This window comes from Peromyscus maniculatus, chromosome 3 (genome assembly GCF_049852395.1).
Source record: "Peromyscus maniculatus bairdii isolate BWxNUB_F1_BW_parent chromosome 3, HU_Pman_BW_mat_3.1, whole genome shotgun sequence".
Lineage (NCBI taxonomy): Eukaryota > Metazoa > Chordata > Mammalia > Rodentia > Cricetidae > Peromyscus > Peromyscus maniculatus.
Genome location: NC_134854.1, coordinates 79,957,755 through 79,971,189, shown reverse-complemented (window position 1 = coordinate 79,971,189; position 13,435 = coordinate 79,957,755). Strand labels below are relative to the sequence as shown.

At 42.5% G+C, this 13,435-nt stretch overlaps 1 protein-coding gene across 4 annotated transcripts in view; it reads left to right on the top strand.

Annotated features, from left to right (window-relative positions):
• The window catches only part of Nt5c3a (5'-nucleotidase, cytosolic IIIA), a 39,937-nt gene that overhangs the window by 14,118 nt on the left and 12,384 nt on the right, over positions 1-13,435 (top strand). The window contains exons 1-2 of one of the 4 annotated variants that reach the window (XM_042273413.2): positions 5,807-5,902; positions 10,024-10,078. The exons of 1 other annotated variant lie outside the window; for it this stretch is intronic. In XM_042273413.2, the coding sequence (XP_042129347.2) occupies positions 10,043-10,078 (36 nt within the window). In that variant the 5' untranslated portion in view covers positions 5,807-5,902; positions 10,024-10,042. Of the gene's footprint in view, positions 1-5,806; positions 5,903-10,023; positions 10,079-13,435 lie in introns of those variants that run through there. 2 more of the 4 variants (XM_042273412.2, XM_076566860.1) reach the window with 2 other exon arrangements.

Genomic DNA, 13,435 nt, shown 5'->3' with positions numbered 1-13,435 from the left:
AGGTATGATATAAGGCACACCATAATCCCTGCTCTTGGGAGGCTAAGAAAGGTGGGTGGTAAATTCAAGGCCTGCGCCTGCATAGCAAAACCCTGTCTGTAAAAAGAAAAAAGAAAAGAAAAAATGAAAGAACAAAGGAAGGGAGTGAATAGAAGACAGAAAGAAAAGGGAGACTACAGTGCACTGGACTGGAAAGCCCTAGAAGGAGCAGCTCAGTCTCTTTGGGTTGACAGCATGGACTTAGCATCAAGCACATACTGCATTACCTGCCTAACTCAGTACATCTAGCTCTAATTATTAGCATACCTGTCTTTGACTTAGGCTGAGTCTGGCTGCCTGAAAATCAGGTAATTGCTGTTTCCAGGTAATGTTAGTGACAAAGTCACCACAGAAAATAATGCAAGAAAATCATCTGCGATCCCACCCTTCACCTCTGATCACTTAATCGATATTTGATCTGGCTTGTATTGGCTATTAGAGCGTTCAATTTAGTTTCTAGCTAGAGCATCGAAGACTTTAGAATCTGTAAGTGGAATTAGTCCTGTTCCATCTTCTTGTGCTTTTTTAATTTTTGTTTTGTTTTTCTTGTGACAATCTCCCTGTGTAGCCCAAGCTAACCTGTACTAAATTTAGTGATCCTTCTGTCTCAGCCTCCATTGCAGGCTTAAATTGTCTTTTTTTGTGTGTGAGGGATCTTCCCAGGGCCTCCTGCTAACTAACTGAAGCACGTGTGTTTCCACTGAGCCGCACCCATAACCAGTTAGCCATGCTTGTTCTGTGTTGTTGCCGTTGTTAGGCGTGAACATCTTGCTGTGTGGTGAGTTGTCTTTGTGTTCTCCATTCAGGTGTGTCAGATAGGATGCCCTGAAGTATGCTTTCTCTTGGGGACAGCCAGCCCGCAAATAACGACAGGGAGACTTACGATTAATTATGGAAGCTCGGCCTTAGCTTCGGCTTGTCCCACTGGCTCTTATAACTTAAGTTAACCCGTATTTTTATTAATCTACATTCTACCACGTGGCTTTTACCTCTCTCCCTCTCTGTGTGTCTGACTTGTTCTTCGCCTCTATTATCCCCTTCCTCTCTCTGCCCGGAAGTTCTGCCTATCTCTCCTGCCTAGCTACTGGCCATTCAGCTTTTTATTACACCAATCACAGCAATCCCTCTTCACAGCGTACAAATATCCCACTACAGTGCACCAATAGGAACAGCTTACCTCACCGTTTTTACTTAATATGCCCTGTACAAAATAGCAGTCTGTAGCAGCAGTGGTTCTTCTCAGCAGAGTCCGAACTGTGTTGTGGAAAGTCCAAGATATAAAAATGCTTTCATCTTGTTCTGTGTCAGGCAGAACTCAGCTGCACTAAAATGGAGACATTTTGAGAGATGCAAATCTTGAAAGACCAGGACATGGTGCATTTAGCAGGAAGCATAGAGAGCTTTTTAACTAAGAGAAAAGATGTAAAATGTTAAAGACTGTGTTTGAGCTTATCAAAGGAAGATTGAAATCTGAAGCCACTTAGTTGAGATTTGGGGGAAGGTTGTAATCTCTTGAGATGGAGTCTGTAGACTCCCCTCCCCTACCCTACCCTACCCTACCCTACCCTACCCTCCCCTCCCCTACCCTCCCCTCCCCTACCCTCCCCTGCGTGCACATTATAATCCACCAACCAGTTTACCAAGTAGGCTAGGCTGGCTGGTCACTAAGTTCCTGAGATTACAAGTATGCGTCACCATACCCAGCTTTTTGAAATGGAAGTTCTAGGGACTGAACTCGGGTCCTTGTATTTGCTGACCAAGTCCTAAGAAACTTTTTAGTGGCAAACTATGAAGTAATGGTTTTTGTTTTGATTCAGTTAAATAATTTGACAGGCTAAAGGCTCTGAGTAGTTACTCAAACACACAAATGGATTTCACTTTCTCCGTTGATAAAGATAACCATTCTTGCTAGTAAGATAAACATCCTGTTACTGGTTCAGAGTGGGAGAAAAAACCTGGCAGACAGTTAAGTCCTGTCCTGTGTAGAAACCTCTGCCCTTTGGCATCTGAATTCCTGAGGTAGTACTTGCCATTAGGAGGGGTATGGGTGGTTTCGGTCAGGCCAGTAACAGTGCAGAGGTGAAAGTCCACTCCACTGCTGAAGAGCCACCTCTGGCTTCCAGCTTCTTTCTGGCCTTCTCAGAAACACTGGAAAAGCTATTTAGACGAAACCGGGTTTGTGTTGCTTGCTTTGTGGTCCTGAAGTTCAAACTCAGGGCTTCATGGATGCTAGGCTGATGAATTACATCCCCAGTGGCCAAAATTGTTTGTTTTCAATTAAAATTTTCCATACAATACATTTCAATCACTGCTCTCCACCAACTCCTCTCAGACCCTCTGCACTTCCTACCCACTCAACTTGGTTCTTATCATTCTCATCCATGCTCTCCCTCTGTCCCTCTTTCTCCTTCTATCTCTAAACAAAAAACAAGACAACAACAACAAAAATCCCACAAAAAAATCAAAACAAACGAGAAAAAGACCAATAAGACCAGAAAAGGCCAAAATGACATAAAGGTAATAAATATCTTAGTTTCTCTGGATTCCGTATTGCTTCACTGTGAAGAAGGGGAGGTGTATGGAGTTCTCTCCGGCTAACCTGATTGGATTAGAGTGCTGGTCAAGGTCATTTGCATGCTTCAGGACTGGCCATGCAGAAGCCCTCAACAGATATTACTCGGTCTTTGTTAAGTCTAAGCTCCTCAAGGAGGGGTTTTTATTCCTATGTTTTAGACAAGGTTTTGCTATGTAGCCTTTGTGGCTGGAGCTTGAGACAATTCTGCTGCTCCTGGGTGTGTTGTGGGCCCCTGGCTCCCAACACAGGTCTTCCTTTGTTATTTGTCGGGATGCATTTCAACTTTTCTAATTATGGACAAGATTGATGCTATTTGCTGCTGACTCTCACTTTTAAACACACCATTTATTTCTCAAGGAAATCATTTCTTTTCTAAAACTCAGGCTATAAAAGTGGGCTGCTGGTGCTGCCGTGGGTGCTATCATGGGTCCTATTTTAGACTTCCTGTGCTTCCCATACTGAATCTGTTGCTGCTCCTTAGCAGCTGCATGCCTTAACTCACTTAGGAAATGAAGGACAGTGGCATATGATAGGCAGGGTGGCAGGGATATTGGATGAAGGATGTCAGCACACTTAGAATTTTGTAAAATTATTTATTTATTCATGTCATTTAGTTACTTATTTTTTCACTTCTTGGAATCAGACCAGGGCCTCAAGTATTCTGTGTGATCACCCTGTGTACTCAGCCACACTCACACAGAAGCTGGTAAATTGTGGCTACTTACAGTATTTTCTCTTATTGTTTCTAAGACAGGGTCTTACTGTGTGGCATCGAATGGCCTAGAACAGTGACGCCCCTGCTCCTTCCTCCTGAGTGCCAGGATTATAGGCTTGAAGCGCCACATCCAGGATGATCATTTCTAAGAGCTTTATATGTCTGTGTTTCATGTGTGTGTCAGCGTGTATTCACTGCTGGTGCTGTTTTGATGTGTTTGTGGTACTGGGACCAGAGCCCAGGGCTCTGTACATGCTCAACAGACTCTGCTTCCCAGCCACAGCCCTGTCCCTTACCTGGCCTGTGTTTTGGACTTTCATGTTTTGTTACTGTTCCGTGTTTTGTTTTGTTTTTGAGACTGTATCTCATGGAGCCTAGGCTGGTCTCCAGCTCTTCAGAAGAAGATGACTTTGAATTCCTAATCTTCTTGCCTCTCCCTCCAAGTGCTGGATTACAGGCGTGTGTCACTGAGCCTGCCTCTCCTGTGTTAAGAATCAACTAGATCTTAGTCTGTATTTTTTCAACTGTATCTTTGTGCACAACCATATTTCCTTGAGATCAGTTACTAGACACCAAGTGGTATGTGGAAGGAATGTTTCTATCTACAGCTTTCAGGAATATTTCTAAATATTTGTCTAAGAAGGTGTGGAGGTGTAACTCCCGAAGTCCTCTGTTAAAGGAGGTAATCATTAGGGTAGAGAAGTTAGCGGGGTTTTTTTGTTGTTGTTGTTTTGTTTTGTTTTGTTTTGTTTGCTGTCCTTGAATTCCCATCACTAATTAGATATAATAGGTCTTCCTCTTGGAGAAATGTTTTGTTAATGAACCTTATTAAATCTTATTACAGTGAGATAGCAGTGCCTGGGGCTAGAGAGATGGCTCGTTGGGTGAAGCCCTTGCCACATAAGACTGGAATTAGGATTCCCAGCACCCATGGAAATGCCAAGCAGGTTTGGTGACCTACCTGTAATCCCAGTACCGAGGAAGCAGATAACAGGGATGCCCAGGTCAAGCTGGCTAGCTCACCTCGCTGAATAGTCAGGCTCTGGGTTTAAGTGGGAGAGTCTGTCTCAGTAGTAAGGAGGAGAGCATTTGAACATCTGAAGATGACCTCTGGGCTACACAAGCCCCACCACCACCACCACACATGTGAATATGCACACAGCAGCCGGGTGGCGGTGGAATGTCTCTGAGTCCAAGGCCAAACATAGCAAGTTTCTACATAGCAATTGTCAGGGCAGCCAGTGGTATGTAGTGGGACCCTGTAATTCCCCACCTGTCGTTCCCCCACCCACCCACCCCCCGTCCCTCCCCAAGGCAGTCCAAGGGCTCTTGTGGAACTGGGGACTTGTAGTGGACAGTTCCCACCACTCTGGAGGCAGAGGAGGCGTGAAGATCACCTGGACCCAGGAGCTTGAGCCCAGCCTGAGCAACAACTTATTGAGATCTTTTCTCTAAAAAAAAAAAAAAAAAAGAACTTGCTATTTCACGAAGTTTCATTACTAAAATACAGCCTGGCATTCACTGTCTCTGAGCACAGTAGAGCGAGCTGATAGAAAAAAATATTTACATGTATACAGCTTAACCATGTTCCTGATGATAAAGCTCCCCACAGCCCATGTTCTACCTTATCTAGCAGGCCCTGGCACGGCATTAGCATATTGCCATCCTGCTGCTCAGTTAAAAAACCAGACTGGTTTTGGTTTTAAAGTAAAAACATTTTATCTCTTTAGCTCCCTTTTTAATAACAACGACAAAAACTCTCATGTTGTGTTCCCCAGGCTGACCCACATAGACTCGGCGATTTTCCTGCCTCAGATCCTTAGTAGCTGAGACTACAAGTACACACTGTTATACCTGTATTTTCCAGTTTTATAATAGTTTCATAGTTGCGGCCTGGTTTTATTAAAATTGACCAGAAATTTCTGGAAGATATAAAGAAAATATAAAAGCCACCTTAAATCCCACTGGAGTAAAATATGTATAATGTGATAGGTACCATTTTAGTCACACTTAACGATACAGTTTGGTGACACCGAATGCATGTCCGTTGCTGTGTCCCATCACCACAGCACACCACCCTCAGAACTATTTTCGTTTAAAAGCTGGAACTCTGCCAAACTGAGCGACGGCCTCTACTCCCCCTTCCCTGGCCTCTTATCCCCCTCCCCGGCTCCAGCGGCCAGACTCCCTCGTTCCACTTTGTCTTGAAGTAGAGCATCCACCAGATGAGTGTACACACCACGGTGCAGTGCAGTCAGAGACAGGGAAGGGGCGGCTGAAGAGTGACACGGAGCCGTTCCTCCTTGGGTTGCAGAGCTCGCAGCTCGCAGCCGGCGTGTTTGCCCAGCTAGTTATGCTCTGTAAACTGAATGGTATCGAGCTGCGAGCCAGCGAGCCTGTCACCCATAGCTGAGTGAGGCAGGGTTCCGCTTGCGTCACAAGACTGTTTGCATAAGGCTTAGTCAAGGCTCTGGGAGCCGCCCTCCCATGCACCTTGTGCTATATTAGTGCTTCTCAGACAGGAAGAATTTTCTTTTGCTGGTGCTGCCGTAGCGTGTCCGGTTACCTTCAGAGTAAGTGCTCACTGTTCCTGAAGACATGAGTTCTGGTACTTAACTTGTCGTGGTTCTAGTCTGGTTCTGTCTCTTATTGAAACTTGGGCCATGTAAATGTTCAGAGTAGGAGGTAAAAGTAGACTAAAATGCAGCGAAATGTAAAATTCTTTGTAGTTTGCAAAGGTCTAAGTGTGTAAAACTTTCAGATGTCTTAGGCTCAACAACTAAATTTTACACTCTGATTCTAAACATTTTGTGTTTAGACATGTGGATGTTAGGCAAAAGCAAAGTACTTTTGGAAGTCAAGGGTAACATGTTCCGTTGCTATGTGACTTAATTTTGCACAGAGTCACGTGAGTTTGTAATGGCTGGTAATAAAGATTAATTTTTATGCCTGTGAGCCTTACCCAGGACATTATAGACTGGAGTTATACTGGTATATTTTATGAATTGATAAAGGCTAGATTTCTAATGTAACACCTCGCATATTTAAAATTAAGATTCAGACATGGTAGGACTGGGGATGTAACTCTATGGTAGACCTTTTGCCTAACATGTATAAGTCTTAGGTTGGAAACTCAGCACCTCCAAACACATATCCTTAAAACAGAACATGCATACTACAGTAAGCTCTGGAATACTTGCGGCTGTGTCAGATTTCTTTTGAGGTAAGGTCTTATGATATAGTCTGTGTTGGCCTCTAACCTCCTAAGTGCTTCCTGCAAGGAGGTGCCACCATACCTGGTTCTGCATTACATTTAAATAATTAAGTTTTCCAAGCTTTGTATAGCTTCTTAAAAGTCGACCATGCAACAGACTGTGTGTGAGCAGCTTGCTTAGTCTTGCTGGGTGCTGTTGTCACCTCTGCTGTTCTAGGAGAAAGAACAGGACAGGAAGAAGTCAAAGTATGTTTGGGATCAGCAGCATGATTTCTGTGGGCCATAGTTTACTCTCTTGAAAAATACTGTTGGGTATTAGAACCAACGTGGGTGGTGAGCTGGAGGACTACATTCTGAGCTTACAAACTATTTGTTTTCACAATTATCCATAAAATTTGGACTGCATTTTCTCATTTAAGGAAATTGGCATAAATTGCCCATCCTGAAATAGACAGTCTCTGAATTTATTTATTTTTCCTGTTTCCTCCTACACCTTCAGCTGCTCAGTTTCAGTTTTGTTTATTGTCTGTGTCGAGAGTGTTTCACTTTCCAGTCTGTGTATGTTTATTTCTATCGAGAGAGAATTATTTAAATGCAACAAGGAAATTCCTACAATCTTCCATTAAAAGTGAATATATAGTTTATATTTCCATGATAATCACCCTCAAAATTTGATATCAGTCTTAATATACTGAACTTAAGACAAATAATATTGGTTAGTTGAGAGAGGTGCAGTAAAAAACAATGAATTTACCAGGAACAGTTAATACTGTTGCAGGAGCCCTTTCCTTATTATAATAAGATGTACATTTTCTCGGGTAAGAGACACAACACGGTGTACCATGTAAAGTTTCATTACCTTATCATTGTAATTTTCATGTTTCCGCAAACATCAAAACTAAAGAGTCACTATTTATAAGTCATGTTAATCAATTTATTTTTTCTACTTTCCTATGAGACAGTGCAACAAGCCTTTAAAGATACTCAGTTTACACTAAGATACTTTAAAGTCTCTTTTAAACCAAATAAATTGCTATTGTAGACAGATTGCCCATCTTATTGATTTTTAAAAACTATAGCCTCAGAATGACATACGGTAACTAAAATTCTTACATAACAAATTTAAGTGAAGTTCTTACCTCTTGCTTCATTCTTTAGCCTTGTTCTACACATTTCTGTGTTAACGACCTTAGAAACCCTAAGTTCATACTGAAAGTACACAAAGTAATTGTTTTCTGGTTTGCAAATTTTTCTAGTTCATATTTCAAGGTTCCAAATTTAAAGACTTTATAACTTCCTTCAAAGAGAGTTCATAGTTCAAGGGTAGAGCTTTCTATTTTTGAGTGTGTCTTCTGCACTGGCTGTGTTCTCCAGCAGCTCTTCTCTTGAAGCGTCTGCCACAGATGACTGTTGGCAGAACAAGCTGGAACTTTATATGTACCAGGTGTAGGCTTACAGCACTGCTGGTTAAAAATACTCTGCCCTGATACTCGGTATCTTCTTTCAGAGAGTCCCAGAATGCTGACACTATGTCTTTCTCTGTGTGTTTCCACTTTTATAACAGTACAGGTCTCAAGACGAGGTGTGGACACTGCAGTATCCCATTCACACGGGTTTACTTCAGAGAGTGGAGGTTAAATTTGGTCACATTGGTGAGCACTCGGAAGAAGGAAAGCTCCTGGGTTGACCTTAGCGGAGCATATGTGATGTACTAAAAGCCAGCAGCTGCTGAGTGTATGGTTGTTTGCCTGTAATCCCAGCATTTGAAACAAGAAGGCAGGAGGATTGCCACTGGGCGATCAGCACTATCTGTCAGTCAGTTGGGAAGGGTCTGATGTGGGTGCTGGACATGGAACTCCATCCTTTGCAGGAGTAGTGCACATTCTTAATGGCTGAGATGTCTCCAGCTCCCACTGGCTTTTTTCTTAATCTTTATTGATTTCTATTTTTGTGTCATGCTGAAGATGAAGTCCAGGACTACATTCTAGGCAAGTCCTCTACCACTGAGCTACATCTCCAGCTCTTCTAAAACAGGGTTTTGACCATTAAATTTTTGCTTACCTGGAGTAAAGTAAAATTAAAGTCATTGTGGGGAAAATTAGTAATCTTCTCTAAGATTTGTACTATAGGACAAAACCAGAATAATTATAAGAGATATTTTCTTTTGATTTAGTGGATATAAAATTTACCCAGCAGCCTCCTTAAAAAAAATGCTCATTTCATTTGACAGACACGTGTTCTGACTTTGTCGCAGACACTGTGCTAAGTGCAAACACAACACAGACTTACACAGAGAAAAATTTTAATGTAAGAAAATTGAGTGTGGAGGGGGAAGGGCTCCCTCAAACTCACCTCGAGCTGAGGAACCATTTACAGTTGATGGCTGCTGGAGGAGGTCACTTTTCCCCAGACACTTGACCACTGATGACTCCCACACTCCAGTGGGTGACCTCATGCACATACACACTTGACCACTGGTAGCTCCCACACTCCAGTGGGTGACCTCATGCACATGCACATTTGGGCAACACTAAATAGACACAGTGGGTGAATAAATATTGAAGGAAAAATACTTTTGTATATTATGTTTCTTCTTTTAATTCCTATATAGATTTGGCACTATCAACACACTTTTCTTACCCTTTTTGTACAATAAGTGTTGATAATATATACTTGCAAAGCCAAATGTAGTTCAAGTTTTTTCTCCGGGTCCCACCAAGCCCTGGCAGTCTGACAGCCCACTTATAAAATAAACACACAGATGTTTATATTATTTAAAAACTGTATGGCCGTGGCAGGCTTCTTGCTAACTGTTCTTATATCTTAAATTAATCCATCGCTTCTCGGCCTTTTAGCTAAGATCAAGTGTAATATCTTAAATTAATCCATTTCTATAAATCTATACCTTGCCAGGTGGCTCGTGGCTTAACAGCATCTTCACATGCTGCTTGTCATGGTGGCGGCTGGCAGTGTCTCCCTGTCTGCCTTCTTGTTCCCTCAATTCTCCTTAGTCCCACCTATACTTTCTGTCTGGCTACTGGCCAATCAGTGTTTTATTTATACAAAGCGATATCCACAACAGCCAAACATGATGGTTCACACCAATAATTCCACAACAGAAGGAGGTTGAGGCAGGAGGTTACCCAGGAGTTCAAGGCAAGCCTAGACTACAGAGGGAGACCCTGTCTTGTTTTTGTTTTTGTTTTTTTAACAAATCTTGTAGTAAAGTCTTATTGCAAACGTGTAGTCCATTTTACCTCTTTATTCAAACTTATTAGTACTACTTTAGTTCTTAGAAAAAACTACTTAATAAAGGAAATCCTTTGCTGAGCAAGCAGCCTGCAAATTCCTTGGTATTTAAATCATACTAAAATACCATCTTCATATGTCCTTAGCATACATTAAGAGCCTCAAATGTAAGTGTGTCACGTGTACCTTTTTTCCCCCTCTCTTGCTGTGACATCACCTGGGGAAATCCAGAAGACTGGATAACCAAGAAATGACTAATCAGGAGTCTGCCGTCCATTTGACAATGGTGGGTATGTGAATACTTGCAGCTCCACTTGTGAACGGTGAATCTTCTCCAATTTTTCCTCCTTAGCTATACAGTTGTGGGACTGGAGTTTTATACGGGACTTTCTTCATGATGCTTGGCACACAAATGATAAAATCTCAAGTACCTACTGAATTGATTCTCAAATATCTTTGAAATTATTATGCTTGAAATGTAATACATTTTGTAGTTCTTAACATAAAATGATGGCTAGGTTCTGGTGAGTTTGCTGTGGCTGCTGTTTTGTTTTTCCTTTTTTTGAACATGATGTCTCGTTGTGCTTGTATGTCAGGGGTGTGAGATCCTCCTGTCTCAGCCCTTCGAGGGGTAATGTTGAGATTACATTACAGTGCACTACATATGCCTATTCCCTTCCTGTCTTTTTACATGTGTGGTTTGGATTTTGTTCTTTGAGACTGGGTCTCTGTGACTCAGGCTAGTTGAAGTCACTTTGTAGCTAGTGATGAGCTTGAACCCCTGGTTCTGCTTCTGGCTCCTGAGGCAGAGATTACAGGCATGCTCTACCTCAGCTGGATTCCCATTCTTTTCTGTATTCCTTGGCACTCTCCTGTGTAAGCCATGCAGAACGAAATATTCTAAGTGTAGTTTAAAGTGAGCAGACATTCAGGACTAGTGAAAAGGCTCAGTGGGTAAGGGTTTTTGCCACCAAGCATGACAGTGTAAGGGAAGAACTGACTCCTAAAAGTTGTCCTCTAACACACGCAGACACACACACACACACACACACACACACACACACACACACACACACGACTATATGGAGAAATGGATGGGTGGGTGGGTGGATGGATGGATGGATGGATGGATGGATGGATGGATGGATGGATGGATGGAGTCAGGCAGGGCAGCCAAGCAGACTTAAAAAAGAATTTAAGAAAAAGAAAGGGGGCAAAATGGCTGGGGATGTAGGTCAGTTGGAAGCTCTCAGTTCAGTCCCCAACACCACATAAAACCCAAACGTGGTCTACACTTGTAGTCCCATTGCCGGCCAAGTGGAAACAGGTAGATCAGGAATTCAAGGTCATCTTGGCTACGTACTTAGTTTGAAGCTAGTGAGACTGTTATGTAAAAAATGATTGTGTAAATAAATGGTGTGAAACTACCAACTTTATGCATGACAAAAGGTGTGTGAGGTTCCTGAAAATGCCCGGGAAGCAGCCGTGTTCTATGTATAGTGGTACTGAGGCCGTGGAAGGGACATATGTCGGTACATTGGCGAAAACATACCATCAGCTTTCCACAGTCCCCATGACACAGCTCCTTGGAGCCAGTCGTGGTAGCGTGTGCCTGTTTGTAATCCCAGTTTCCTGGAGGCTGACCCAAGAGGGTCGCCACAAATTCAACGCCAGTTTACGGGCTACACAGGGTGTGCTGGGCCAGCCAGGGCTAGACAGGAGATCCTTGTCTTTAAAAGAATAATCAAAAGAAAATAAATGAGTAAACACTCTTTTATTCTTTAACTAGTACACAATACCACAAAATGTACACTTCCGTGAACCCTGTAACCTTTGATTCAATAGACATCGGTTAAACTGTGTGTTTCAGCCGGAGTGGGGTGAATCTATAGATGACTTTGTCTGCTTGTGTTTCTGCCTTTCTTTTGCTGGGATTGAACCCAGGGTTTTGTAGATGTTAGGTTAGGACTCTACCCATGAGCCGCAGCCTCTGTATTTCTCCCACCTGCATCGTCCACCCTTCTCTGTTCTCGAAAGGGCGGAGCTGCCAGTGTTTTTTTGTCGTAACCTGTCCATTCCTCCAGAGTCACTTGAGTGCTCCCTGATTGCCTTCTTGAAATGAATGGTTGTTTATCCTCCGTTACCAGCAAGGATGATGCCCCCGAGCCATTGCTTCTCTTTGATGTGTAATGGTTAAGAAAAAAAAGTTCTAAAGCAATTTGAGTTTTCAATTTGCTTGTTACTGAAAATAAATAAGAGGCTAGCAATTATCATAATTGATGATTTTTTAAAAAGAAAAACGTTTTATAATATACCATATGTAAAATGTAGGGGAAGACCTGATAGAATCAGGGTGGTTGATGGGCGCCACCAAGTGGTCTTAGTTAATATTTTTTTGTTTGTTTGGTTTTGAAACAAGAGTTTCTCTGTGTAGCCCTGACTGCCCTGGAACTTGGTCTGTAGACCAGGTTAGCCTTGAAGTCAGAGATCCAACTGCCTCTGGCTCCCAAGTGCTGTGGGATTAAAGATATGAAACACTGCTATTCTTGTTAGCTAAACCTTGAGAGCATGACTTGCTTGATTTATATTGAGTATAAAATAAAATGCTCCATTTTCTTGGTGAAAATATTGTGGCAACATAATGCTTTGTTTACTCTCTCTCACTGTAATGAGCTACGGTGTTTTTAAAGATTTTTTAAAAATTAATTATGTGTATGTAGGAGAAGGAGTACTTGCATGTAAGTACAGGTACAGAGGCCAGAAGAGGGTTTAAATCCCCTGAAGGAGGAGTTACAAACAGTTGTGAGCCATCCAGCATGGCTGCTGGGAACACAGGTCCTCTGCAAAAGCAGCAAGCATTCTTAACCACTGAGCCATTTCAGCAGCTCCAATGGGTTTAGCTATTGAATCAAGTATATGCTCTTCTCAGCTAAGGTTTTTGTAAGGGAGCTGCAGAAGGGGTCCTCTAAAGCAGCAGTGGTCCTTCATACTCAGCAGGAAAGAAAGTATCAGCCCACATCACATCTAGTCTCTAGCAGGAGTGTGCTTCGAAAAGTAAACACACAGTATTTATTCTGTAAATGTCGGGGTGAATAAAGAAAGAAAGATATGTGCCAATTAACTCTTGTCTCAAACTTAATCCATTGGGGCTTGAGGGTGTGGTCTTGGTGTGCTGGTACATGTGGAGGCCAGAGATCACCATTGGATACCATCCTCTATTGCTCCTCACTAAATCTGAAGCTACTGGGCTTCCTAATGAACACGCCCAGGGATCCCAGCTCATAAAGTGCAGCAAGTACGTTATGGACTTAGCCATCTCCCCCTCCTTAAGACGAATGAGGTCTCGTTAAGTTAAAAGTGCCAAGATCTGGTGCATTGCAGGTGATCCTATAGTGTTTTAAGATATGGCTTTTAAAGTGTGTAATGGTTATAGATGGAGTAGAACACATGCATTTGAGAATCCCTCGACTTGATTCCCAGTGTCTTTCCTTCCCCTACAAAAAAAGGGAGAGGGAGGAGTCCAATTAAATGTAGGTATTTCATGAACAGTATCTGAATGTAGTTCCCTTTCCCTGTCATGTGTGCCTCTGTTGGTATCTTCCAGTCTTTGGGAAATGTTCTGGCCTTTGGGGAGGAGGGGCTT